Below are 26527 nucleotides of genomic sequence, written 5' to 3'. Positions count from 1 at the left end.
TTAAAGCTTTAGTATTTCCATTGTTTGCAGTTAAAACAGAATTTTTAAACTTTTCTTATAAATTTAAATGAATGAAGTACTTAAAATATATATATATCTTAGCATACTTTTAGGTACTTCCTAACAGTCTTTAATGCTGTAAAGAATTCTGTTAAATTGGACTTAATATCATGTTGTTGTTATGTAGGCTTACATTTTTACATTGCTAATAGTTTATAATAGCAAATAGTTTGAGATTATTGCAAATATAATATTATATTATTTTTTAATTCCAGGCATCGAGCATCGGGTGAATAGCGAGCACTTTTACTTCAACGAGACGAAGGGGTTCTACTGCCTGCGCTACGACAACGGAGATCGCTGCTTAAGAGAAACGAAGGGCAGGAAGCATCCGCATGTGGACCCCGTGGTGGTCTCCAGATTGCGAAAGTTCTTTGCTGAGTACAATCAACGGTTCTATGAGCTGGTGGGCGAGGATCTGGGCTGGCCGGAGGAATAAATTTGAAACTAGGAAATTGGAGGGCAAATGAAAAGTCGGTGGCTGGGCGGTTGGTCTGCCAATAAATCTGCCGTTGGTCAATCGTTTTGGCTAGCTGTGCAGCCAATTTAATTACAAGGAGGAGAAGCAAGCAGCCCATAGAAAAGGCAGAAGGGAAAAAAAGGCAAAGCGTGGACTTTCTGTTGGCATTTTCCATTGCATATTTTTGCGAAGGGGCGGTTCGCAGTATTTCTGCCTGGCCGAGTCGAGCAGCTCTGACAGTTCAATTATGTGCGCGTATTGAAAAATTGCATTCCTATTTTCCGAGGCCAGCCCAACCGCCCACTTACCACTACCACCATTACCAGCACTACCACATGCAAATTTGCCTTTACACCAGCGAAGAACAGTCGAAAGAACAAGGAGCAGCATATAAAAAAAATAAACTGCACGCATTTTGGTGTGCAGCAAGCCATGAAAATGTATGTGTGTGCATGAATGGGGCATACATATCGTATATATATATATAACCAATATATATATATATATATATCTGGCGAAATGAAAAGCAATATCTACATGATGTTCGAAGGTTACACGTTTTCTACGTCTGTTTGTGTTCTACATATTTATTCTCTCTCTCCGTTTGTGCGTGTGTGAGCTGGAGTGTCTGAGAGCATAAAAATTAATTAAGCAACTAAATGTGATTTTATAGCATGTAAGCATAGGACAAATTGAAAATGATTGCGGTGTGTGGTTGTGGGTGGGTACACGGAGAGGGAGAGAGTAATCGACGGGGGAGTGAAGTGGCAATTAAAAGTGTATTTAGACTAACAGTCGGCTGAATTAAATGTGTGCGTACAGAAACATGAACAAAACTAAACATATCACTTTAGCCTAGTATAGTATATAGTATAGTGTAGTATATACACACTTATATACACACAACCATACATACATATCAGGGGTACTCGAAGTCCTCAAGCAACTTGAATACTGAATATGATTGAACTAATGCAATTCGTACGTTATGTTACATATCGAAAGCTAAACCAACCATGAAATCGAAACATATCAGCTGCAATCGTCGGCAAAATATACAAGAAAATAAAGTATATATATATATATATTATATACAAACGTACCGTAGAACATAAGTCGAGCATCAAATTTGTTGTAAATGACTTTGATTTTGACCTAGTTTGTAGTGCGCGATGTGTCACGGAATCGTCATAGACAAACTTCTAGTTAATATATATAGAGCTATATCCTAGGTTAATAACGCACTGCCTAAACCAAAAAGAATAGTTATGTCTGTTTAGATAATTATACTGCACCCACTTAGTGATAAGTTTATCAAAGATAGTTTTTTAATGCATTTTTAAGACAGATTATTTTATATTCCTAAAAGAAGAAACCAAAAACCATATCAATTACGGCCACTCTACCTATAGATAAACTAAATATATATATATATTATACACTTATCAGCTATTTAGCTAAAGTTTAAACATTTCGTATGCATATCAAACTCAATGTGTAAAACTCAACTTAGGCTAACACTTTCGGTGACGATCCATCCAATTTCGGTTTATATGGATATATTTATATACATACCGCCCCCTTTGGTTCGTGTACCAGTTTATAGGGATCTTCAGCACACAGAATACTAGCAAACAAAAGTACCGAAAATAGACTATGTTGTTTTTTACAGTGTATCTCCTTATATACATACATCCTATGCTGATCTCTCAACGACAAAGGAACCACGAATGGAAAGAAACTAACCAAGCAATATATAAATTTAAAGCAAGACTGAAGGTCCTCCGCAGAATATTTTATTCTCATTTCATTTTTTTGGTAGACACTCACTAACTTTAGTTAAAAGTTCTGTAAACCAATCAAAAAAAAAATATAGTAGCAAAGACAACGAACATTTCTAATTTGTTTATATTTTTATACAGAAGCGATAAGAACATTTAACCGAAGCCCAGGAAGGAAAAACCAAAATGGAACCAATTTCCGTTTTCAAAAATAAATATACATAAATATATTAAAGTAATGCGAAATGATATATTAATATATATACTCAAAGAGCAATTTGTAGTCACATTTTGTCCTCTAACTTGAACTACGCCAATTACATACAAAATACATATCAAAAGTTTAACTCAACTCTAGATCCTCCATTGATATTGATATATTGATATTATTGATGTATTGTCTACTTAAATTGAACGTGCAAAACTCAACAACTATAATGTACCTTAAAAGTCAACTCTCTATTTCTTTAACTTTAACTTTAACTTAATCTCTAATGAAAAACTCAACTCTTGCAATTTATTCAAACTTTCAATGTACATACATACAAAAAGTATTCCAAAAATTGATTAAAAGAACAAAAATTAACTAATAACGAAGAAAATTCGTATAGAAATTCAACAAATTGTAAGAAAACCAAGAAGAATCAACATTTTATGCTATGGAAAATTTTACGCATGCAATAAATAAATGTAATTCGAAAAACGGAAAATCTGCAAAGGTGTTTTATTTTATTGTCGATAAGAGTCTGTCATCACAAATAACTAATAATAATAATTAATAATATTAATGTCTTAACAATTTTCAAAATTGAGCTTTGGCTAAAAAGCTTTTTAGTTTGGACACAAACCTCTGTTAAAATCCACAATGGGCTGGCTATGTCAAGTAACTTGCGGTAAATTACTAAAAACATAATGAAACTTTAAATAACATTAAAGATATTTAATATTACAATTTAGTCTGAATGGCAGTAAAATTTCTCATAAAAGCAGGGAAAAAATGGATTCAGATTAGCCTAACTTTCCGTTTTACGCAATTTTTGGAGCCCAAAATATTTTTTTATAAATTATTAATATATTTTAAACCTAACAAATTTGGAGGGTAAAAAAGCTTTTATTGTTAATGTTAAAGAGAAAAAAGCTCGAAACTATTCTTCCTCGATTCAGTTGCTGTTGGCAATTTCTCGCCACCGGTTGCTGCTCGGCCATACCCCGGCAGTTTTTAATTCGTTTCTAATTATAATTGCTTTTATAGTATATAAATAATATATACTAATTTAAACCAGTTATCGGTTTCAGACTATATAAAATGTGGAAAATTTCTACTAAGATTATACGACACACTTCAGGCAATCAGCTGTGTTTTACACGGAAAATTTCAGTGGGTGGAACACTCAATCAGCAGGTGAGAAATTAGCAAAAAGAGCAAAAAGCTTTCAAAGAGCGAAACTTTGTTTACAAACAATGAGTTTATATTCTTTTTCACAGACCCAGTTGGAATTGGTGGAAACTTCAAAATGGGAACAGGCCAGACCCTACGGTGAGATGCCGGGTCCCAGTGCCTTGCGAATGTTGTCTTATTTTATGCCGGGAGGTATGGTCATGGTTTTCTTTTTAAGATGTCTTATGATAATCTTTTTTAATTCCTTAAACTTAAAGGAGCCCTTCGGAATACCAATTTGATTCAGATGAATCGCCGCATGAGAGAGATGTATGGCGACATCTACTGTATCCCTGGAATGATGGGAAAACCCAATGTAGTCTTTACCTACAATCCAGAGGACTTTGAGGTGACCTATCGCAACGAAGGTGTTTGGCCTATCAGAATAGGCCTAGAAAGCTTTAATTACTATCGCAAGATTCATAGACCAGATATTTTTAAAGGCGTTGGTGGTCTGGTATCTGAGTAAGTTATTAGTCGTTTAATCTAAAATATTACATTCGTAATACAAAACCTTCTTAGTCAGGGTCAGGCCTGGGCTGATATTCGCAACAAGGTGAATCCAGTTCTTATGAAAGTGCAGAATGTTCGCCAGAATCTACCGCAATTGGACCAGATATCAAAGGAGTTTATAGACAAGTAACAGCCAATTAAATTAAACATTTTTAAAGTTAACTTTTTTCCTTTTCAGATTGGAAACACAACGAGATCCAGAGACCCATACTATAAGTAATGATTTTCACAACGAACTCAAGATGTGGGCTTTCGAGTCCATCAGCTTTGTGGCCATAAATACACGCATGGGTCTGCTAAGTGATAATCCTGATCCTAATGCCGATCGTCTGGCTAAGCATATGGGGGACTTCTTCAACTACAGCTTTAAGTACGATGTACAGCCCTCTATTTGGCCTTTCTATAAGACACCTGGCTTTAAAAAGTTCCTGAAAACATATGATGATATCACCGATATAACGTCTAACTATATAGAGACAGCTATGAAAAGGTTCCGGACAAATGAAGAGCGTAAGACTAAATGCGTTTTGGAGCAGCTGCTGGAACTTAACAAAAAAGTGGCTGTAGCCATGGTTATGGATATGCTAATGGCTGGAATCGATACGGTATGAAGAATAACTACCATTTGATGGTACAATGATTTTATTCCTAAACTCATCTTTCAGACTTCTTCTGCTTGTCTTACGATCCTCTACCACCTGGCTCGTAATTCCTCAAAGCAAGATAAGCTGCGTCGGGAACTACTTCGTATATTGCCCAGCCCAAAGGACTCCTTGACGGATGTGAATACCAAAAACATGCCCTATTTGAGGGCCTGCATAAAGGAAGGTCTGCGAATCACATCTATAACACCTGGAAATTTCCGGATTACGACTAAGGATCTAGTGCTCTCGGGTTATCAGGTTCCTCGTGGCACTGGAGTACTGATGGGTGTACTAGAACTATCTAATAGTGATAAGTACTTTGCCCAGAGTGCTGACTTCATGCCTGAGAGATGGCTAAAGACCGACCTAGCTCCTGATATCCAAGCATGTCCAGCTGCCCGGTCTCGTAACCCCTTTGTATACCTTCCCTTTGGCTTTGGACCACGCACCTGCATTGGCAAGAGGATCGCGGAACTGGAGATTGAGACGCTTTTAGTGCGACTTCTTCGAAACTACAAAACCAGCTGGCTGCCCGAGACTCCAATGCAATATGAGAGCACCATTATCCTGGCACCCTGCGGGGATATTCGCTTCAAACTAGAACCAGTCGGTGGTTCAATGTGATATGTAACCTAAGCTGAAGTACAGACATCCAATTAAGTTCAGAGATTTACTCGCAGTATTCACTAACAATATGGGAATGTAAAAAAATAGAAAAAAGTAGCTAGCTAGGAGGAAAATCGAAGTATATAATAGATAGATATAGATATAGATCCAAAGACTAGCGACGATTGCGTCCACGATAGCGTTGTTGGTGGGAATGATTGCGCTGACGTTGTTGCTGGTTTTGCTGATGGATCTCTTTCGGAATTTGAGGCTGAGGCTGAGGTTTCTCGGGTTCAGGTATTTGGGCAACCTCTTCAGTGGCTTGATCTTTTGGCACCAAAGTGGGCGTGGAGTGGGCTGAGGATCACAGTGATATTAGACAGTTTTGAAATAGGTAAAAGAAATGTTATTACTTGCCCAGGACGGTTTGGATGCTGGCCTTCTTATGTTGAGCCTGGGTACCTAGGCTAGTATTGAAGCAAGTGGGTGAACCTAATGAGAAAATAAGTACATTATATTTGAGATAATTCTTTATGATTCTATAATCCATAGAATTAAGCAACATGCATTAAGGACTAGGAGTGAGGAACAGACCGATAGGGCTATAGAATATATCTTCGGAGGAGGTTGCAGGAGTTAGGGTGTCGACTGTGGGATAATTGGATAGTTGTAAAGCAGTTAGTGTGGCGGCGACCTCAAGGATCTGTTCGGCTTGGGTATCTGGCTGGGTCTCAATGGTCTGGACATCCCGTTGGTAGACAGTGCTCCCGGTTTGACTACTGCCACTGGTACTGCAACTATCTTCCTCATCGTCGTCGGATTCATCGTTTTCGGCTTGGGATTGGGATGGAGGTTCGGATGGGGTTTCAGGTTCTGGTTCAGGTTCAGGTTCAGGCTCTGGTTCAGGATCAGTGCTGGCTGTTGTGTTTGAACACATGCACGGAGTAACAGAAACAGAGACAGAATACTAACGTTAAAATGTTAATTGGGACCACGAGGAGCGGTTCTCGCGTTAGTTACCTGCAGCGGCGGTATTGTTGTAAAGTCGAGAATTCGTCATGGCGGCGTTAATGTGTCCCGGCGATGATTTCCAATCCTCATTCTGCTGGGCAGCAGTAGCAGCAACAGCTATCATTATCATTCGGGTGGGAATGGGGGAGAAACAGAGAGAGATTCGAGGTCAGGGCATCGGGAAGGAAATGAAACGAGGGGCCAAACTCACAAAAGGCTTGGTGGGCCTGCAAATGGATGGATGGATGGATCTACGGAAATGACTGAATTCTCTCTATATATTGGTGTATCGGTATTGTATTGTATTTCATGACAACGTTTTAAGTTCAGTTTTTCATCTACGCTTAAATCGATAATCGATACTTGGAGTTAAACCTAGACTTAGGGGGCTACGCACGAGAGTCTTAATAATGTTCAAGTTCAATGTCCATTACCAACTTCCGCCTGCTCCTTGTCGTTGTTGCCATTGCTGGTTGTCTTTATGTTCAGTTTTCCCTTATCATTTTCCTTCTCCTTCTCCTTCTCCTCAGCCTTGTGCACTCCATTCTCCACAACAGTTCCAGCTGGTTTTGGCTTGACCTTATGAGAAATCTTATTTAAATGAAATTCCAAGTTTTGGACTTGGGATATATGCTCACCTGGTCGATAAGGTCTTCCGTCTCACCGCTGCTTATGCCCTCGCTGGAGCCAGATTCGGAATCACTATCCCCGCTGCTGCTGCTGCTGCTGCTCTTATCCTCTTCTTCATTAGGCACGAAGTCGGAGTCGTCTTCGGAGTTTGCATTGGCATACTTGGCTAGCATCTGATCGATGGTTAAGTTGTGATCGGCATCGATATTGCAGTCTTCCTCCCGTGGACGCTTAACTACGGAGCTGCTGAGACCCTGTATTAAAGAGGTTAGACTTGTTATTGGAAACCTTTTGTAGTTCCAGAAACTCACCTGCTCTGAGTGACGTACAAACACCCGTCGACTGCTGCTATCCTGCTGAACTCCTGGACGGCACATGGCTCGCGAAAACCACTGGGTGAGCTTCTTTGTGAGACCCTTGCCACTGCCGTAGGAAGATTCTTGCTGACGATGCCTCATAACCTTCAGGCCATGAACTCGGATGGCGCGCAATTTGCGTCGTCTGGTCTGTATGAAGTAGACCATGTCGGAGGGGGATATAGGACCATTGCCGATCATTAAGGCCCCCACCGATAACCAAATACGAGTGAGTCGCAGCAGGATGATGAGCATGAGAAAGGGTGCCCATGGCAAAGGACGTTCCAAAGGAGCAGAAGATTTTTCTATTTTCAAGAGGAAAAAGGTCTTAAAATATAGCTTGAGCTTATACAGGGAAAAGACCTCACCAACTGGCAGACTCCACTTGGCCGTATCCTCGATCATCACCAGAGCCCTATCAGCCCTTTCGATCACGAATTGGCCAATTTCGGTGCTGGCAAATCGCTCTGCCTGCTCCCGAACCCGATCGTAGAAGTTGCGCGACTTGTGCAGTTCGCTGACTTCATCCTCATCGATATGGTCCCGCGGGTGCTGATTCTTGGCTGCCGCCACCGTATCCGTCTCTTGTGCCATCTTTGCTGATAAAAATACGCATTTTATTGGTTTTTATTTAAAAGAGATAATTATGCCACTCTCACTCACTACCTTACCGCCTAATCATGGTTATTATTTTAATATTTTTTAGCAGACTTCAACTTTGAGTTGATGTCTTAAAAGCTGTGAGAAATTAAAATTTAATGACTGAAAATAAAAACTAAAGATAGACTAAAGCATTTTTACTTCAATTCATACTTTTTTACAAGTCAAAAATCATAGTCCCTAATCTTGGAAGATCGTCCATTATTAAGCATATATTCCGTTTGATGGCAATTTCATTCTCGGCAATTACTACGTGAGCCATTAAGGTATCCGTAGAATTCGGGATTGCCGCGTGATTAGAGGCTGAACAACCGGAGAATACGGTAATACAGTATTAATAAACCTGACAATGCGAGGTCGTCTGCCAGAGGAACCGAAAGTGGATCGCTTATCGAAGCGGATCGGAACTTCGCACTTGTTTGAGTTTTGAGATTGAGAATCGCTTTTGTTTTTTGTTGCTGCCGTCTGGCAAAACTTATAGTCGCCTATATAGCACACTAATGCCGATCCGCCGACAATGACTAACCTAATGTCAGGAAAAATTAAGAAGACCTAAGCTAAGCGGCGGCAGCAACAAAAATCAAAACAAATTAAGTATTTTAGAATTAGACAGTTTTGAACTTTGTACGATTCCGCCTGGAGGGAATGGAAACACTCGAGGAATAGTTCCATTCCGGTGATTACGGGAGATCTCCGTCTCGGTATAATCATTGTGTGGGTGAGGTTATTAGTTAGGTTATTGGTGATTTGAAATTAATCTAGCTAGGCTAGTCCCTCCACTTTCATTCGTACTTTTTTATTCACATAAATTACTTTTTAAATTGTACTTATTTTTGTTGATAGGCATCCATTCTTATTCTTGCCGCCATGAAAGAAATCTGGTATATATATTATATAGTTACACAAGCATAACAATGATTTTATTTTATATTTATAGCGCTTATTGCATCGCCCAGAAAATACGCGAATTCTCAATAAAATAACAAAAATAATAAAATTATCACAAAATTTGTTCTCGGGATCAAAGTGTATCTTCTCCCATAAAATGCAAAACTCAAAAACCAACACACAGAAACACATGGCGCAGTGGAATTTCGATGGGCATCGAGGCGAAACCCTGTTAACCAGTGTAACGAGAGTGCAGAAGTTCTTGGCGAGTGCAGAAAGACGATGTGAAAGGGGGTGAGAAAGAGAAGGAGCAGAGGGAAAGTGTAAAGTGCAAGGCACTTGGCATCGAACAGATAACGGTAGTTTCGCTTTCCTGCAATAATGGCGATCGAGAAGCTGCGGAGAAGACGCAGACACCGACTAAAGCATGACCACTTACCGGTCTTTTTTTCGATTTTCTTTTTGGCGCTTCTTTTGGGGTTTTCTTTTTTTTTGGTATTCAAAACTTTTGAACCAGCCGCTAGTTTTTGAAATTTATAGTTTTCAGTTAGCAAAAAGGTTTTATTTTGGATAATTAAAAACACTATTCCAAATCCGCCTTTAACTTCTGAACCAACGATCTCCGGTTCCAAGCTTCCGGCTGCAGAACTCCCGACTGACTGATCAGCGGTTCGGGAACTATAAGTTCTCGAACCACTTTCGCCTTGAGCCCGGGACTCGGCTTGCTTCGGCTCTTGAAAAAGCCGAACGTGTCATCTGTCAAAAGCGTTATCTCTTCTGTTCTTGGCAATCTCTCTCGGCAGCTCTCTTTTGGTTGCAATCTCTCAAGACATTGTTTATAGGAAGTTTGAGTGGTAAAGTTGGGGGACTTTCTTATATCTTTTAGATCTACAAAGCTTGATTAGGGTCTTATTTTGATTAAGACTGAACGTTGGGCAATATTATTCAGAGTTCTGCTATAACTTTAACCAGAACTTTTTAGCTTTAATTTTGATATTAACATAGATAAAAGGTAGTATAATAATTACTTTTAGGTTTAAGGATCAAAATGTATACTTTAAGGTGAATAAGTATTTTTGTTCAAGCTGAAAGCCCCAGCTGCTTCGGCTATTCTCCTAAATAAATAAATAAAGAACATTAACAGTTTTCATTAAAAAGTGAAAAGAAATAATACTGAAAATACCTTTACTTAACTTATCTAATTCAAAAGATTTTAAATAAACTATTATTGCTAGCACTATAAGCTAATACAGGTACATCTCTACGATTTGCTTTATAAACAATGATGAGAAAGTAATCCAATTGTTCAAAATTGTTTACTATATATATACCTAAAATTTAATTTATTCCACACAGATTCTTATTACTATACAATCCAGTTATTTATTAACTCATTTTAATAAGTTAACCTTAACATCTTAGCCGTGGGAATATTGACCAAAAACGATATATGCCATAAATAAGGGATCAGAGAGTAAAAGCTTCCCTTTATTGGTTTTAAAGCCATGTCGCCAATGTCAATCGTGTTTACCTGTTTTGTTTATCCCGTTTGAAGGACCCTTCGTACCTTCGGCACTTTTGAGCAGCCACTCGACCGGATTGCACTCAATTTCCATTTACGCTCGGCGGGAAAAGCTTTCGGAGCCCAGCAAATGCGGAAAAGCTTTCGGCGGACGTTCAGTTGCGCAAAAACTCTCCTCGGTAGCGGACGACAGTGCGGAGCGTTTCGCCCTATCGCTCACTCGAAACGCGGGTTTCTGTGTAAAGCCAGTGGCATATCCCGCTCTCCCCTTTTTGCCCCACGCGAAGTTCTGGAAGGACTCCAGGACTACCGCCACCCTGTCCCATATTTTTCTAGCCCCGCCGAAAAGCCATTCATCTCGCGTGTGTGTGCTGCTAAAATAAAAGAAGGAAAAAGTTTAACCGTGTGCAGTGTGTTGTGAAAAATTATTTGGCCAACTGCAAATGCAAAAAACGGCGGTGCAAGTTCTAAATGGGAGAATAGAAAAATCACGAGGAGTACCAGCCAGCAGCCGTACACAAGGAGCACAGCACGGAAAAGCGAGGTGGAAGGAAGGAGGATGTAGTCGCGGAATTTAAATGCACTTGTCTTGGTGACCTCACATAGACACACCACAGCACACCAGCACACACTCAAAGAGCTGTCAGGATGTGTAAGTGTTTTGGCGAAATAAAAATGTTTGGCTCCCACGATTGCCATTGATAAGCCACCGTACACACCTGGCTAAAAGCGAGTTTCTACCTGTGACAGCTACTCTCGTGTTGTTATATATATATTTTGAAACAGCCCTCACGTAATCCGTTATCCCTTATCCTTTTGGGCCCGCCCGACTCCCTTTGATGCTGGTACATAGCTGCCAGTATATAGCACAGCTGAATGCTGCCACTTGAGCAGCTGAGTCCTTCTCAAAAGCCAGCGCCGCACAATTTGGCCAGCTATTTTTATGCGGGTTGAGTGCGGCTTTGGCTAAATTAGTTTGCGCATAAATTTTACCACAGTTACGGGGTGCTTAAGACGTTTCTGAAACAACAAAGCTAGCAAATAGGGCATTTACTAAAAAACAAAACAAATACAGGCATTCATAAAAAACAAACAAACACTGACATTCATAGACTCATAAATAAATCATGGACATTCCTAATATGTAGGTAGGTGTTCTGATATGCACGGTTTTTACCAGATATTTGTTCAACCTACATACAAAAAATAACACCTGTTCAAATATGAAAGAAAATTGAAAAAGTCAGTTTTATAAGATCAACATGGATGATAAAATATGACTCAGCAATAATTGTTTTTATATAACAATTGCCTTCACTTATTATAACAATCATTATGGTCTATATATATCTTCGGTTTCCTAATAAATCTTTTAAGAATGTGAAAATGGTGAAAATGTATTTGAAAACATTCGAAAGGCTATAAATCTATGAACATATTTTTTTGCCTAATCAGTATCTTAAATCATTTCCCAAGATCTCTTCCCATCGTGGTACTTATCAAGCACCCCTCGCCTTGATTTTGCCGCCATGTCAGCAAGGGGTTAGGACCGATAACCTCTGAAACGCACAGGTTCCGCGGACGTTGGCGCGGCCATTCCTTATTCCCCCGCTTTTAGCTGCTGTTCGTCATGGCAGTTATGGCGTCTTTGCATGCCGCTGCGCTTCCGGTCCACACACACACACTCACACACCCTTGAATACTTACACACACACAGATACAGATAGACACGCAAGCACATCGATGGCAGTTGGCATGGCTAAATGAAAATAAGTGGCCAAAGCAGAGAGCTTTGCTGCTCGCTGTTCGGTTTATATGGTGTTCTATGGTCTGTCTAGATGTCGCGTGCTATTTGCCTGATATAGTTTTTAATTATCGCTCGGCGCTCATTTCTCAGCTCTTCTCTTTCCCACTTTGCCATTAATTTGTTCCCGTTTATGTGACCATTTGACAAATCAACAATCTAACATCCAAGAGCGTAAAAACTAAGGGGGAATGAGTAGGAAAACTGTCGCCACTGGTGGCCTCGAGGTGTCTGCCCTTTTCTCAACCCTGCGATTCCTCTCTTCCGTCTCTATCTACCGCTGTTTAAGGCTATAAAGCTACATATAGATTCCTTGATTGGAATTGCAGCCGCCATCTGCAAATTGCCAAACCTTAAATTGAACATAGAAATTCGAGCACAAACGCATAAATTGGTTGTTGGAAATGACTGAGAAGCAGATGGGAATGGAGTCAGGATGGAGTTTCAAAAGTTGTCTTCCCTGCAAGTAGCACTCACATATCAAGGGGGAAAAGCTGGGAAAGAAAAAACATTTTAGCACGCAGAGACAAGTTTTTCTACTGCATTCATCTCATGCTCTCATTCTCTTACAGAGAGGCAAATAAATATTGGTTTTGCAATCAAAGTCTTTTTTATATAACTCATTATAAATGTTTTAAATGTTTATTAAAAATCTTATATAAAACTATACATTCATAGATTATTAATCTATCTAATTCAGAATTAATAAATATTAAAGTAATTAATAAAATTACCTTAATTTCAACTTGTATGATTAACTTTAAGCTGTTGCTAATAATTTGTAAACATAATATTACGATTTATACATAAGCATAATGGGAATGAATATTCCAATTCAGATTAGGGTTCCGTACGTTTCAAAACCCATCTTAAACTCATTCCAAAGACACAAAATCAAGCATCATAATGACCAATTTGGTTTTGGTTTTTCTCTCTGGATCTTGCCCGCCTCGCTGTTTTGTTTGCCGGTGAGTTGTAATTACTTGGCTCCGAAATGGCTGGCCCACAAAGGTAACCCAGTTAATTAAAATGAAAGCTTCGGGCCAGCGCATATTGTGGCTCCCCAACAGCCACGTAACTCCCGGATTTCATCCCCAAGGGCAGACATATATACGTATATATATACACGTACAGACATTGGGTAATCCCTGCTTTTAGAGACTCTTATGAGGCATCAGTGTAAGCCGGGTCATCAAAAAGGCTGGCATAATCCCGTTTAATTTCGCCATTATCCTGACAGTTAATTAAGCAACAGTCCATCCGAAGATGTGTTGCATTTATGAGCTGCCAAACGAGCTGGACATCAGATGGACTCACACTGCGTATACGCAATATTCATATAGAATACCATCCCGGCCTAAGGACCTCGTTTAGTGGTCCTGCGATTGGTGTGCATTTTAAAGAGTGTGGACTTCAAATAAGGGCACAATTCGCATAAATTCAGTATGCATAATTCAGTACTCGAGCCGAAAGGCAAAAAATATATACAAGAAAAAAGCCGTAGGAGTGGTGACCAAGAAAATATTGTATGTACGGTAAAAAGAAGAAATTCCATGAATAATTCAAAGTCGCAAACAAATTGAGGGAAAATCATTTATCCAAGACCAACGAACGATGAGAGCCCCTTTCTCGGCTATGCAGCGGCGATGGGAAAATGCAAATAAAAGTTGCGGAATTTCTGATCGAAATTAGAGTAACTCGAGGCAGATGCTTGACTTTGTTTTGTTTGGCTTTCTGACAGCATCAGAATGTGCTAATTATGAATATCTGATCCATATGGCCTTTTCATGATGAACGATTCTGCTGTCTGGCCCAAAAGTTCCAAAGAAACGCATAAAGATATTTAATCATTTTCGCCTGGTCGCCCACCTGGGGACCCAGAAAAGTAACGCCTCGACAAGCGATTAAGCTCTAGGCCTGTGATAAGTTGTGTTTCGGTTCGTTGCGTGCCCGGTAAACATAATAATCAGAGCCACAACAATCCCGCTCACTGTGGGCTACAGTCAAACAATGCTAACAGCGACAGGAGCCGGCAAAGTCAAAAGCAGCGGGACATCCAGACAGCTCTATGTCGCCAATTTCCCATGAATGGCAAGGGGGATTTTGTGCTAGCCGGCAGTGACGTCATTCCCGTACTATATAGGGCCAATAAGCCAAAGGGCAGAAAAAGACTTGAGGACAACAATGCAGAAAACACGGGGTACAAAAGAGCTTGTGTGGAAAAAAAAACTTTTGCTACACTAGCAAAAAATGTCCTTTAACCTTAAAAAAGTTATTAAATTTTGTTTTTAATTTACTCCAGCTTACTTATCAAAATGTCTGTCATATTCCATTTGAACTCAGAAATGAATAGTATAACCGATTATAAAGAAGGCACTATTTAAAAAGCATTTTTTCTCAGTGCACTCGTACGGAAATAGAACCGCTAAAATGTCAGTAAAAGTCAACAGGTGAGCATGAAGAAAGAGACGGACGTGAAGGTGCAAGGGAGACAGGCATATTAGTAGTGCCATATGACACTTGCTGACCCATGTCTTAATAATTGATGACCGACCTCGAGCTTGATTTATTGACTAAAGTTCTGATAGAAACCAGTCCGTGCACCATGTCAAATCCATAATTGATGTCCGATGTTGCCTTTATATTGCCCGATTACGCAGGCCAATTTCCGATATTGAAACGAGCATGATATGGCCGAAAAACAAAAACATTAATGACGCTGCGTTTATGAACCTCCTGCAGTGAAAAGGATATACTACCTACATATATATACAATTTCATTATTTTTCGGGCATAAAAAGGACGGTAAAACATTCGGTTTTTATGCCTATCGGTAAGCACGTGCTTCAGATGTGATCATTAGGCTAACGAAATGCCACTCGGCATTGTTAATGGTATTAAATGGCATTTGGCCACATGGCGTATGTGCGATAATTTGAAAGAACTTTCTCTTCCACTCAAGGTTATACTTCCTAAAAAACTTTTCCCAAAAGTTAGCTAATTGCAGAGCTCAGTCAAGGTTCAAGTAAATTTATTTTCCAAGCAGTAAAAACACTTGAATGCCGAAAAGTATGCAACACTTTTATGACCCAAACACTGCCGTCCAAATTATAGTCCCGACCGAATATGTGTTTTTGTGTGGCAAACAGCATAAAAAACAGTTGAAACATATGTCTGGTGTAAGGAAAATTAATGGCAGGCATACACAAGCCGCAAAGTGCTCCTCCGGGAATAGTTTGCCACAAATATTCGGAATTACTTGGGTGTGGCTAAGGGGTGGGGGGTAAAGGCCGCGCCTGAATGTGGGCGTTGGGAAATCTGCATTTTCCTTGCATTAAATTAATTGAAATTACATGCAATGGGATTCGGTTGCACAAGAGTCGTATTGCAACACCAGTGTCCTTGGCAGGGTTAAACCCCCAAATGAATTGCCTACCGCCTCCCCCGCTATCTATCTGTCTCTCTGACTTGGCTTACATTTCATTCATTAAAATAAAATAACAAAAAGTCCGAGAAAATACCGAATATGCAAAGCTTTTTATTCTCGGGATGCGTAAAGCTTTGTCGCTGATCCCAGCAAACAGGCTTACGCTCACATTTGCATTTAGTGACGCCATCGTTGGACGCTTTTCCAATTTTCGCGGCATCGGAGAGAAATAAAACCAGCTGCAGCATCGCCTGGCATTAATAATACAAGAGGGTAATGTCGGACAGTCAGCCACCCACAAAAGCCGTTGAAGAGCACCCGCAACCGAACACCCACTCACCCACCGTTCAACTCAATGCCACACATACACCCACACGAATTCGTGGCATAAACTGTAACAGTATGTGCCCCTTCGTTAACAATAACAAATGCCAAAGGAGAGCAAAAGTTACGGTTGCCGAAAAGGGGGCGGTGGGTGGTGGCTGGTAAGGGTTGGGGGATGAAACCATAACGGCAGACAGCGAATCCGAATCCGAAGCAGTCTTCTAGGGGCACTGCCAGCGTGCAGTTCGCCAAGCTCCGCGTTGGAAAATCGGTGAAAAAATAGAAACTGTGCCATTCCATACATAAATCAAAGTTCTGCAAAAAATCTAAAATATATTTACGCCACATATTTGTGTCGTGTGTGGAAATGTTCTAATAAACCAATATAGCAATTTAACACACGAGCCAAAGCAATCAAAGAAGTGCTGTAATCATTTATTTATTTCAATTTGAACGTGCTCGCGAGTATTGGCCATGTCATGCAACCGCTGCATCTCCGGAACTCATTCAAGTCCTCGGAAAACTCGAAGAAGCCACAAGCCTCGGTGTTGTGCCACAGAATTAATAAGATATTCCCAGTCACAGGTAAAGAGTGAAAGCCCGAGGGCATGCAGGAAGATAAATATAAAGAGCTCAGTAAAATCTTTCATTTATAATACGTACAGCTTGATATAATCCAACTGGCTGTCACTTTTCTGCGGAAAACCAAAGATAAATGCTTGTGAAAACTGGGAAATGAAAGCAAAATAAACAACCACTTATCACGAATTTATGAAACTTTTCAATTCCACAAAAAAACATTCTTACTCTTTAAATGTTCATGCGATGTGATGGGCAATTAGGCAAAAATATTCTTACAAGTTTATGTGATAAATGACATATTTAAATGTCACACATTTTCTCCTTGTCAAATTAGATTTTATTATAGTAGGTTATCACCTGATGGTGTAATGTGGAAAATATATTCTAAAATACATTTCAGCAATTTGGTCTTTAAAGTCTTTACGATGCTTCTTAAATTTAATGGGAATTACATTGAGAATGTAAAAGCTAATGGCTGACATTTATGTAAACTCAAATGTCATACGATTCCCGATTGTAAATTTTGTTTATGTGCAAAAGGGGTGATATATAATGTAAAAGTACTTTTAAAAAATCCATATTTTCCACATGCTTGTTCTCAACTTTTGATGACCGCATCGGCAAATGGCAAGAATCATTCTAGTTTCTTATTGCTCATTGTAATTATAAGAAATTAAGACAATCGCCAATGAGCAGTGATGTCATGGGTGGCAATTGAATCGGCTGAAAGCACTCAATGTTCCGTAAATACTGCATATATAATATATAGTATATAGTATATAGTCCATGTGAATGTTGTATTTTAGTAACTGGCTTATCAATCGTTTGCTGGATTTTTGTTAAATCGATTGTGGGAGTTGCGTGCCAGCTGAAATAACACTTAACCCATGGCCACTTTTCGCCTACTTTCAGCACGCATCCACTACGTTGACCAGGTGGATCAGGAGGAGGAGGTGGATCCCCAACACCAGCACCAGCTCCAGCAGCCTGGCAGTAGCTTCACCGTCAGCGGATCCACACCGCCTCTACGGATTTCGCCACATGGCTCCCCAAAGTTACAGCAGTCCCAACGCCTGGGCAAACATCTCAGCAAATCCGCCTCGGAGCTGAATGGTCACGATTGCCATCTCAGTGAGTCACCGCACATATCACCCAAGAGGGCCAAGAGTGCCATAGCGCAGCAGTTGGCCGGAGGCGGATCGGGGGGCGTGGCCAGCGGTGTGGGTGTGCTCCAGAAAACTCACGGATTTTTCAATAATCTCCGACATCGTTGGAGTCGTGCCAAGAGCAAAGATCGCCTAGGTCGCAAGTCACCTAGCGATTTCCTCGAAGAAAGTACGGATTATGCTGCGGATTACAGTTCCGAAAGTAGTTCCGTGACGCAGAGTCCACGACATCGCAGTACCACCATTGGTGGTTCTCCACTGGCAAGGGAATTCCGAGCTACTGCAAAGATGGCACAGGTTATCCAGCGATTTGGTGGCTCCATGGAGGGCAGAATAGATGAGCATCCGGAGAATGGTTCAGCCGGCTGCAATCCGCCACCGGAACTGACAACTCAACAGCAATTGGAGGCCCTGCAGGTTAGTTTGTGGCTTCTACTGGCTGGTTTTTCCTTTGCCTCGCTTTTATTATCAATTGGCTTTCTTTGATTTTTACGCCTTTTCTTTTACTCAATGGCACTAACTGAAATTTCCTGGAATTTCTGAAATTTCCGATTTACGCTTTTCCAACGACTTGCTGTGCTGCACAACTCTAACTAATTGAAAACTGAAAAATGAAAATGAAAACTGCAACTGCAATCGATCAGGCCGACGAGCTGCGTCGCAAACGCGAAGCCCAATTACGTCAATTCGTCTTCTTTCAGCTGCGCGTCCATCTCAAATCCGGCAGCGACCTGGTGGCCATGGACAAGAATGGTGAGCAGGCCCAGAAATCCACATCCCAAAGTCCCTTGCCCGTCCTCCTACCTCCTTCCTTATTACCATTAGCCTCCCCACCCACACACACCTTTGTGCTTAATCAAGCACTGGACACAATGCACTCAGCCACTGCAGCGAGAAATTTCTTTTGTCTTTCGTCCCTGCCGCAGGACTGAGTGATCCTTATGTCAAGTTCAAGGTCGGCGGCCGCCTCCTTCACAAATCGCGCACCATTCACCGGGACCTGAATCCCGTGTGGGACGAGGTCTTCATCGTGCCCATTGAGGACCCCTTCCAGCCGATTATAGTCAAGGTGAGTGCGGAGAAAGTTCGGAGGGTGGACGGCATGTCAGGTACTCCAGAAAAGTTGGGCTTCGTGTTACACAAAGAGAAAGTTTTCCACAAAGTATTCAATTATTATTTGTTCTCTTGTGTTAAGCGGTTTAATTTTTAGGTATAATATATAAACACAGTTTATAAAACAGCTGGAAGAACTTTTAAATTAAAAGTTATATCGATAATTTCCGAAAATATTAATTAAACCTTCTGCAAAGATGCATAACTTTTGATAATCGTATTTTTTAAGATTTCTCTTATAACACACATATTTTATGTATTTATTTCATTAAATTATATCATTGTTTTTTCTTTAGTTTAAAAAGTAATTTTACTAAACATTACTTTAATTTATTGATTAAGTTCCTTGCGAATCTTACAGTGTCCAAAATGATATAAAAACTTTTTGTCCCTTTTCAAAAATCATAAAGTCATAAGTGAGGTTTTTAATGCTTAGTTGCTGTGCCACAAATAGTTTCCATTAGATAAGGACAGCGATATGCGATAAGAAAATGTCCGCGGGCCATCAACATGGTAGCGTGGCCGAGCGGTCTAAGGCGCTGGTTTAAGGCACCAGTCTCCTCGGAGGCGTGGGTTCGAATCCCACCGCTGCCACAGAGATAACTTTTTTCCATTATATAATTTAATCTACAGCCAGAATATGCCCTGTTTTTTGTGTGTATGAAACCACATTGGTTTTGGAAACGACGGCACAAATCGAATTGAATTCCCAACAGCACCTATCAAAATCTAATCGAAATGAATTTCCGTTTTGCTTCCCTTGCTGCCCCTTTTCACTGTTAGGTTTTCGACTACGATTGGGGACTCCAGGACGACTTTATGGGCTCGGCCAAGCTGGACTTAACCCAATTGGAATTGGGCAAGGCCGAGGACATCCACCTGCAGCTGTGCGACTCCGGCGGAAATGGTGGAAGCGGCATGGGCGAGATACTCATCAATTTGACGCTGTGGCCGCGCAGCCAGGAGGACAAGGAAATGGTGAGTGGCATTCATAAATCCATTCACTCTATTGTTCGGGGACTTTTAGTGCGGGTGGGGGTTCTTTCTTGCGAAAGTCGGAAGCAGCTCGTCTGGGCCATCAATCAGCCCTTCACCCAGCAGTTTTCCACGGTGAGCTAAGCGATTGTCTCGCTACCTTTTGTCTGGCATTCTTAATTGCCACTCGACAAGCTCCTACCACCACCACACTCCCCCTCAAACTTTGACCCACCTTTTATTTATAAGCGTTTGGTTACCCACTAACTTTATTTATGGCTCAGCTGAATCGGTTAGACACAGCTTGGTGCTTGGTGCTTTTATTTTTGGATAGACACCCACGAAGCTTTAGCTTTGATCCAGTGCCCGCAACTAACTCGAACTAAAGCCGAACAATTGAGCTGTTTTTCAGCTATGGCAAACTCATCATGACTACATAGCTTTCATGTGGTGAGAGCAACGATCGCTATGGCTCAACAAAAAAAAGCTTGGGCTGTCAGTGGCATTGCATGTTATCGCTCAACGAAGGCGCTCCAAAGCAAGCAATTGACAAACGGCGGAATATTGTGGTTAAGGTGGGATAAGGGGAAGTCGAATTGGGGATACCCTAAGTAAATATTGTCCGGAAATGAAAGAGTTTACAGTCCTATAGACTGACTTAGATGAATATTATGTTTTTGCTTAGCTTGGTTCATAATAACATAGAATAATAAATACAAAGCTGCATATTAAAAGAAGTTCGAAATGAATTCTTTTCAAATTTTAAGACGCTTATTTACTAAAGTGCTACTAACACCCATTTTATACTCTACCAAATTTAAAACATAAAATATAAAATGGTTGAAGGTTTATTGTCATGAGAGGTCAAAGTACAACACTGATATACTGCAGCTAGTTTATATAACCAAGTAATAAACAAAATTAACAAGTAGGTGTAAGATGAATCATCTGCCTTTGGAAATCCCATAACATACACATATGTGCATGTGCATTTCGTCTAGTCCGGCATACCTGCTCACTCTGTAATTGGTGTATTTTTCTCGCAATCGCAAGACCCCTGCTCAAAATGACTTTAGTCACTCTTCGAGCGTCGAAAGCGAAGTGCGGCGGTTTTTGTTTTTGGGACTGTCTGCGCTATTTACTGTCCGCTTTGATTTCGGTCTCTCGATCACTCGATCATGTTGGGCAACAATTGGCCCGGTTGCAAGCGGGCTCCTCGCATGGTGCTCAAACATGTGAGGCGGCAGCACGAGGAGTTGCGGGAGCAACTGGAGCAGGGATGCGATGAACTCATGGAGGTGGCCGAGACTCATTTTCCGGAAATATTGCAGCACTTCCAGCGCAACTCCAAACTGGCCGAGTCATCGAAGCGATTGAAGTCGCAGATCTGGAGCTCAGTAGTTACCATTTTGCTAGTTAAAGCCAAGGATTTACCATTAGCTGAAGATGGCAGCAAGCTGAATGACACCCACTTTAAATTCAGGTGAGTTGGGGGCTCAAAAAAGTGGCATATCATTGTGAAACGAGTAATTCACAATCGTAATAACGATTATTGATTATTATGTTTACCAATTGCTGAAGTTGTTACTGTAACATTACTTGGTAATTTATGTTTTCCAATACAGATTAGGCAATGAGAAGTACAAGAGCAAGTCTTCGTGGACGGAACGCTGGTTGGAGCAGTTCGATCTTCACCTCTTCGATGAAGATCAGAACCTGGAACTGGCTCTTTGGAATAGAAACACCCTTTATGGCAAGGCCATTATTGACCTGAGCGTTTTCCAACGCGAGAACACGCATGGCATCTGGAAACCTTTCGAAGATTGTCCTGGTGAGGTCCACCTAATGCTCACCATTAGTGGAACAACAGCTCTGGAGACGATTAGCGATTTGAAAGCCTTCAAGGAGGATCCTCGAGAGTCTCAATTGCTAAGGGATCGATATCGATTCCTAAGATGCCTTCAAAATCTTCGCGATGTGGGTCACCTCACTGTGAAGGTTTTTGGAGCAACCGGACTGGCTGCAGCGGATATTGGAGGAAAGTCCGATCCCTTTTGTGTTCTGGAACTGGGAAATGCCCGACTGCAAACTCAAACGGAGTATAAAACCCTCACTCCCAATTGGAATAAGATATTTACTTTGTAAGTAAAGATTTTTATCTCTAAAGATGGGCAACTAACTACTTTATTTTCTGTTTATTCCAGCAACGTCAAGGACATCACACAGGTTCTGGAAATCACCGTCTTTGATGAGGACCGCGATCATCGTGTCGAGTTCCTAGGCAAACTAGTCATTCCTCTTCTGAGGATCAAGAGTGGAGTCAAGAGATGGTATACACTAAAGGACAAGAACCTATGTGTCCGGGCCAAGGGAAACTCGCCGCAAATCCAGCTGGAATTGACTGTAGTTTGGAGTGAGATCCGTGCTGTTTGTCGAGCTTTGCAGCCCAAGGAGGAGAAGCTCATCCAGCAGGAAGCCAAATTCAAGCGACAGCTCTTCCTGCGCAATGTCAATAGACTCAAGGAGATTATAATGGATATCCTAGAGGCAGCGCGTTATGTCCAGTGAGTTTTGTGGATCTACTTTTAACCAACGAATTCCTATACCCAAAATTTTCTATTTAAAGGAGCTGCTTTGAGTGGGAGTCTCCTGTGCGATCCAGCATAGCTTTCGTCTTGTGGATTGTGGCCTGCGTTTATGGCGATCTTGAGACAGTGCCCCTCGTTCTGCTACTTATTATACTAAAGTAAGTAATATGGTTTATTATTTTGAATATAATATGTAATAATCTTTTTCTCCTTTAGAAAATGGCTCGTTCGCCTTATCACAGGTACCACAGACGCAGCTGCTCACTATGACTACGAGTACGATGAAGATGACGACGATGACAAGGAAAAGGAGGAAAAGAAATCCATAAAGGAAAGATTACAGGCCATCCAAGAAGTCTCCCAAACCGTGCAGAATACCATAGGTTATTTGGCTTCTTTAGGCGAAAGCACTATCAAGTGAGAGTTCTGTTTTTGAAAATTTATTATAAACTATATGGATTTCTTGTTATCCCTAGCACATTCAACTTTTCCGTCCCCGAATTGACCTGGCTGGCTGTGGTTCTCCTGTTGGGGGCCATATTGGTCCTACATTTTGTCCCACTCCGCTGGCTGCTCCTCTTCTGGGGCCTGATGAAGTTCTCCAGACGCTTACTGAGACCCAATACCATTCCCAACAACGAGCTGCTGGACTTTCTTTCACGAGTGCCAGATAACGAGGAGATTGTGAGTGAAAATGGAAATGTATGCTCGTATATATATATACATATATGTCATTTACTTTTTGTAGAATCAATATAGAGAGCTGCCTCCATCGGCACCCGCCGATCAGACCCGGAGCAATCCGAAGAAGAAGCTGAAGGGTTCATAGTCCATAACCAGCGCTGATGCGGCAATGGCGTCCCTTTCGCCGCTGCAGTCCAGCGCACTGGGAGGAGGAGGAGGAGCAGGAGGATCCGGTTCAGGATCCGGCGGAAAGCAGCAGCAGCTTATGCAGCGCTTCCGGGCCAACACCAACCAGCTGAAGCAGAAGTTTGGCCAGGCCAAGAGCCTCAGTCTGAGCCATAGCGAATTCAATTAGACACCAAAGTTAGTTAGCTAGTTAAGAATCGAGGAAGTATGAGAGCGACACACCAAGTCAACTAGTTCCACCCATAGACGGCAACATCAATTAAACTTGACTCAATTATGCAGCACAAAGTTTGCTTTACTTATTTTCCTAGAACTATATAAATATATATATATATACACAGAAAGAAAAAGATGATGAATGTAAATGTGCGCTAAATTTCAACTATTTACACGACGAAACCGTTTCTGTATATACACGAAGATAGCAGATATTATTAGGAGTCTATTGAAACATTGCATGTACCTAAGGTAACCTCTCTCAAAGATCTATTCGAATATTTACCAAAACTCAAATTGCTAACTACCAGATTCCTTTTTGCGCGAATCCAAATGCGATTAATTATTTATTGTGTATTTCAATTTGTGATATTTTCAAAGAATTTTGCAACTAGGCTTACTACTTATGTGACTTAACCCACGGAAGCTCCGTACTGCACCGAAGTTTCCCCCGAACTCCATTTACAATTTACCATTCGATTGCACTCGACTCGTTTAAGGAAGCTTCTTCATTATATACCTTTACATATATACATACATACCTACCTATATAAGCCTAAACCTAACCAAATTTATTGTAATTGTAATTATTTGATTCGAAAAAATTGTTCAAAACATTTTCTAAAATTTATATTTATTAACTATGTCTAGGATAATCAGCTCGTAAAGGCCCGCGGCCCAGCCATCAAAATACAAACAAATATATTAATTAATTGCTACTGTAACCCACTCCGATTGATCGAGTTGATACATTTTAGATAGTTAAACTATTTTATACCCCACAAAAGAAGCAACAACAAAGTTTTTATATACATACCAAACTCAATTAATTAGCACCTAAGCTAAGTTTGTTATTTTTCAATATATATGATGGCAAAAATAATAAAACATATTTTTGGATTTCGCTCAAAATATCAAAATGCTTCTAAAACTTTTTCCACCATTGATGGCAATGCTTCAAAAACTGTGCAGTCCTTCAAAAACTTATCTTATTAGGTTTTAGAAGCTTAATTTATAAGCTTTTTGGCTTTTATGATTTGTATTTTTTGTTTAACTATTTTTATCTTTGTTTGTTTTGCTCAGCCATCTGTTTACTTGTCAATTAAGCTTTCAAGTACTGGAAAATGGGTTTAGATAAACCAAAGTGTGGGGGTGTTGAGGTGCACGCTATGCTTATCAGACGATTGCTACTTTTCTCTTTCTAAATTATTATGCAATGAACGCCAATCTTTCCATACGATGCGATAAACAAATATTTTTATTTTTAAACATATAAGCAATCTTTGAAAGTACAAAAAACTGTGCTAATAATAAAATTTATTCCTCTTCATTAGATCGTAAACATTTGAGAAAGTCCCTTTGAGCCTAGTCCCTGAGAAATTAAAGAACTGTAGATCTTATGGGTCAGCAAACCCATGGAAACAGGGGGACTCAAAGACATGGCTACTTCAGCAACCAATTTCAGGTCCTTGTTGATCAATGCTATGGGTACCTTGTTGGCTTCCGTAGAGTCAGTAATTCCTGGCACTGGATTGTATAACTCTGAAGTCCAGCAGCGCCTAGTTGAAGAGTTGAGAATCTCTGCGAAGATCTTCGGGTTCAGACCTTGACGATGGCCAGCATCATATTATTGCACAGCTTAGCAGCTTGGGCCATTCCATGAGATCCGCAATAAATGATACGTTTTGCCATACACCGAAGTAAATCCTTAGCCGCTTGGAAGTCTCTTTCACTACCACCCACCTTAAAGTTAGTGTGGCCTGCTCTGCTCAAAAAACACCGCAGAAACTGGAGCATCTAAGAATGTACCTCCTTAGAAACTTATTCTCTCTTGCAATGAGTTGTCCAATTTCGAGGAAATCGTGAAGAAGTCTATGAAAATGGTACCCTTGTTGATATCATCGGAAATCCTTTTATCATAAGAGGCATCAACAATGGCGTTATTTGGCAGCATGTTAATTATGACCTCCGAGTTGTTGGCAAGATCGGGTGTTCTTGAGTAAACTGTAGCTCCCTTTGCCTTAAGTTCATCGCAAGCCGTTTTTGATATATCGTGTACATGTAGGTTATGTCCTGACTTTATTAGATTACTGGCCATGTGACCAACCATATTCCCGAGTCCAATAAAGCCAATGTGGCTGGCGTTCCTGTGAATCATGAGTTTCTTCCGGGCAAAGAGATGGAATGACATGGCTAAATTTAGATTTAACTGTTGCAAATTTATGGAGATCTGCAATAGAAAAGTTAAATTAAAATCGTATATTTAAACTGAGAAAAGACGAACCTCTAGAATTCCCAAAACTAGACTCCGATAGTTAAGCCATTTCGATTGACACTTTTTAAAGACGCGGACTTATTAATATACCTTCTAAAATATCATCACCTAGTTGCTAATTCTAGAGTAAGCTCTAATTAAAATTGACTAAAGAAACGCAACGTAAAATCATATATTTACCAGTGAAGTAAAGTAATCTATCTACAAGCCCTATTTATGCTGACCCAGAGCTTCTCAAACTGTGAGCTTTATATGCTACGCACTGAAAGTAATTTAGCAAAATATTCCATTGGCGCCTCTCAATCGGTGAGCTTTTAATAACCACGCCATATTTTCCATTCTGATTTCCCATTGTTGTTTGTTTTGCTCACTTGAGTTCTCTGTTTACCTGGCGAGCTTTATGAATTAAAAACGATCGCCATGTGGAATCCAGTTCTAATGCCACGAGTTCAGGAGATAAGCAGTAATCACTAATTGTATTTGCTGGGGTCTCAAAAGTGGCAATAAAACAAAAAAGCCCCTCACAGATGTTTGAAGACGCTTATCAGCTCTTGGAGTTCCACTCGTTGTCAGACGATTCCCAGACCAAATCAGACCAGCCCACGATTACGCAACAGC

At 40.5% G+C, this 26527-nt stretch overlaps 4 protein-coding genes, 1 non-coding gene and 1 pseudogene across 11 annotated transcripts in view; 4 read left to right on the top strand and 2 right to left on the bottom strand.

The window, feature by feature from the left end:
- Positions 1–3011, top strand: part of LOC108111975 — a 42025-nt gene extending 39014 nt beyond the window's left edge. For all 3 annotated transcript variants that reach the window (XM_017221686.2, XM_017221687.2, XM_017221685.2), the window contains one exon: positions 276–3011. In XM_017221686.2, the coding sequence (XP_017077175.1) occupies positions 276–499 (224 nt within the window). In that variant the 3' untranslated portion in view covers positions 500–3011. The remainder of the gene's footprint in view (positions 1–275) is intronic.
- A 474-nt stretch (positions 3012–3485) lies between these two features.
- On the top strand, positions 3486–5565 carry LOC108112000 (probable cytochrome P450 12b2, mitochondrial). The gene is made up of 6 exons (XM_017221736.1): positions 3486–3703; positions 3787–3892; positions 3958–4204; positions 4262–4378; positions 4431–4857; positions 4918–5565. The coding sequence occupies exons 1-6, from the start codon at positions 3608–3610 to the stop codon at positions 5518–5520; spliced, it is 1596 nt and encodes a 531-aa protein (XP_017077225.1). The 5' UTR covers positions 3486–3607; the 3' UTR covers positions 5521–5565.
- LOC108111999 (RNA polymerase II degradation factor 1) lies at positions 5553–9701 on the bottom strand. Of its 5 annotated transcripts, none has more exons than XM_017221730.1 (9): positions 9487–9701; positions 7868–8098; positions 7455–7804; positions 7152–7397; positions 6948–7092; positions 6523–6630; positions 6097–6420; positions 5920–5994; positions 5553–5859 (listed from the first exon to the last, which is right to left on the bottom strand). In XM_017221730.1, the coding sequence occupies exons 2-9, from the start codon at positions 8091–8093 to the stop codon at positions 5678–5680; spliced, it is 1656 nt and encodes a 551-aa protein (XP_017077219.1). In that variant the 5' UTR covers positions 8094–8098; positions 9487–9701; the 3' UTR covers positions 5553–5677. The 5 variants fall into 5 exon arrangements, with proteins under 5 accessions (XP_017077219.1, XP_017077220.1, XP_017077223.1 ...); XM_017221731.1 differs by having other exon boundaries at positions 7868–8093; XM_017221732.2 differs by having other exon boundaries at positions 5626–5859; positions 5916–5994.
- A 6854-nt stretch (positions 9702–16555) lies between these two features.
- LOC108112014 (multiple C2 and transmembrane domain-containing protein) lies at positions 16556–24517 on the top strand (the record flags this gene model as incomplete). The annotated part of the gene is made up of 12 exons (XM_017221752.1): positions 16556–16709; positions 17619–18289; positions 18517–18625; positions 18799–18941; positions 19769–19963; positions 21292–21443; positions 21586–22101; positions 22165–22524; positions 22587–22706; positions 22765–22965; positions 23025–23232; positions 23297–24517. Coding segments are annotated over 12 exons (2910 nt in total), but the record flags the coding sequence as incomplete, so codon positions are not given.
- Trnal-aag lies at positions 19498–19579 on the top strand. Its single transcript has one exon. It is a non-coding gene; the product is annotated as a tRNA-Leu (tRNA).
- A 356-nt stretch (positions 24518–24873) lies between the features above and the next one.
- Positions 24874–26461, bottom strand: LOC108112032 (annotated as a pseudogene).
- Positions 26462–26527: the final 66 nt, after the last annotated feature.

The sequence above is a fragment of the Drosophila eugracilis genome, unplaced genomic scaffold, assembly GCF_018153835.1.
Source record: "Drosophila eugracilis isolate 14026-0451.02 unplaced genomic scaffold, ASM1815383v1 contig_90, whole genome shotgun sequence".
NCBI classification, from domain to species: domain Eukaryota; kingdom Metazoa; phylum Arthropoda; class Insecta; order Diptera; family Drosophilidae; genus Drosophila; species Drosophila eugracilis.
Note: the sequence above shows the minus strand (reverse complement) of the source record. Positions and strands in the feature narration are given on the sequence as shown.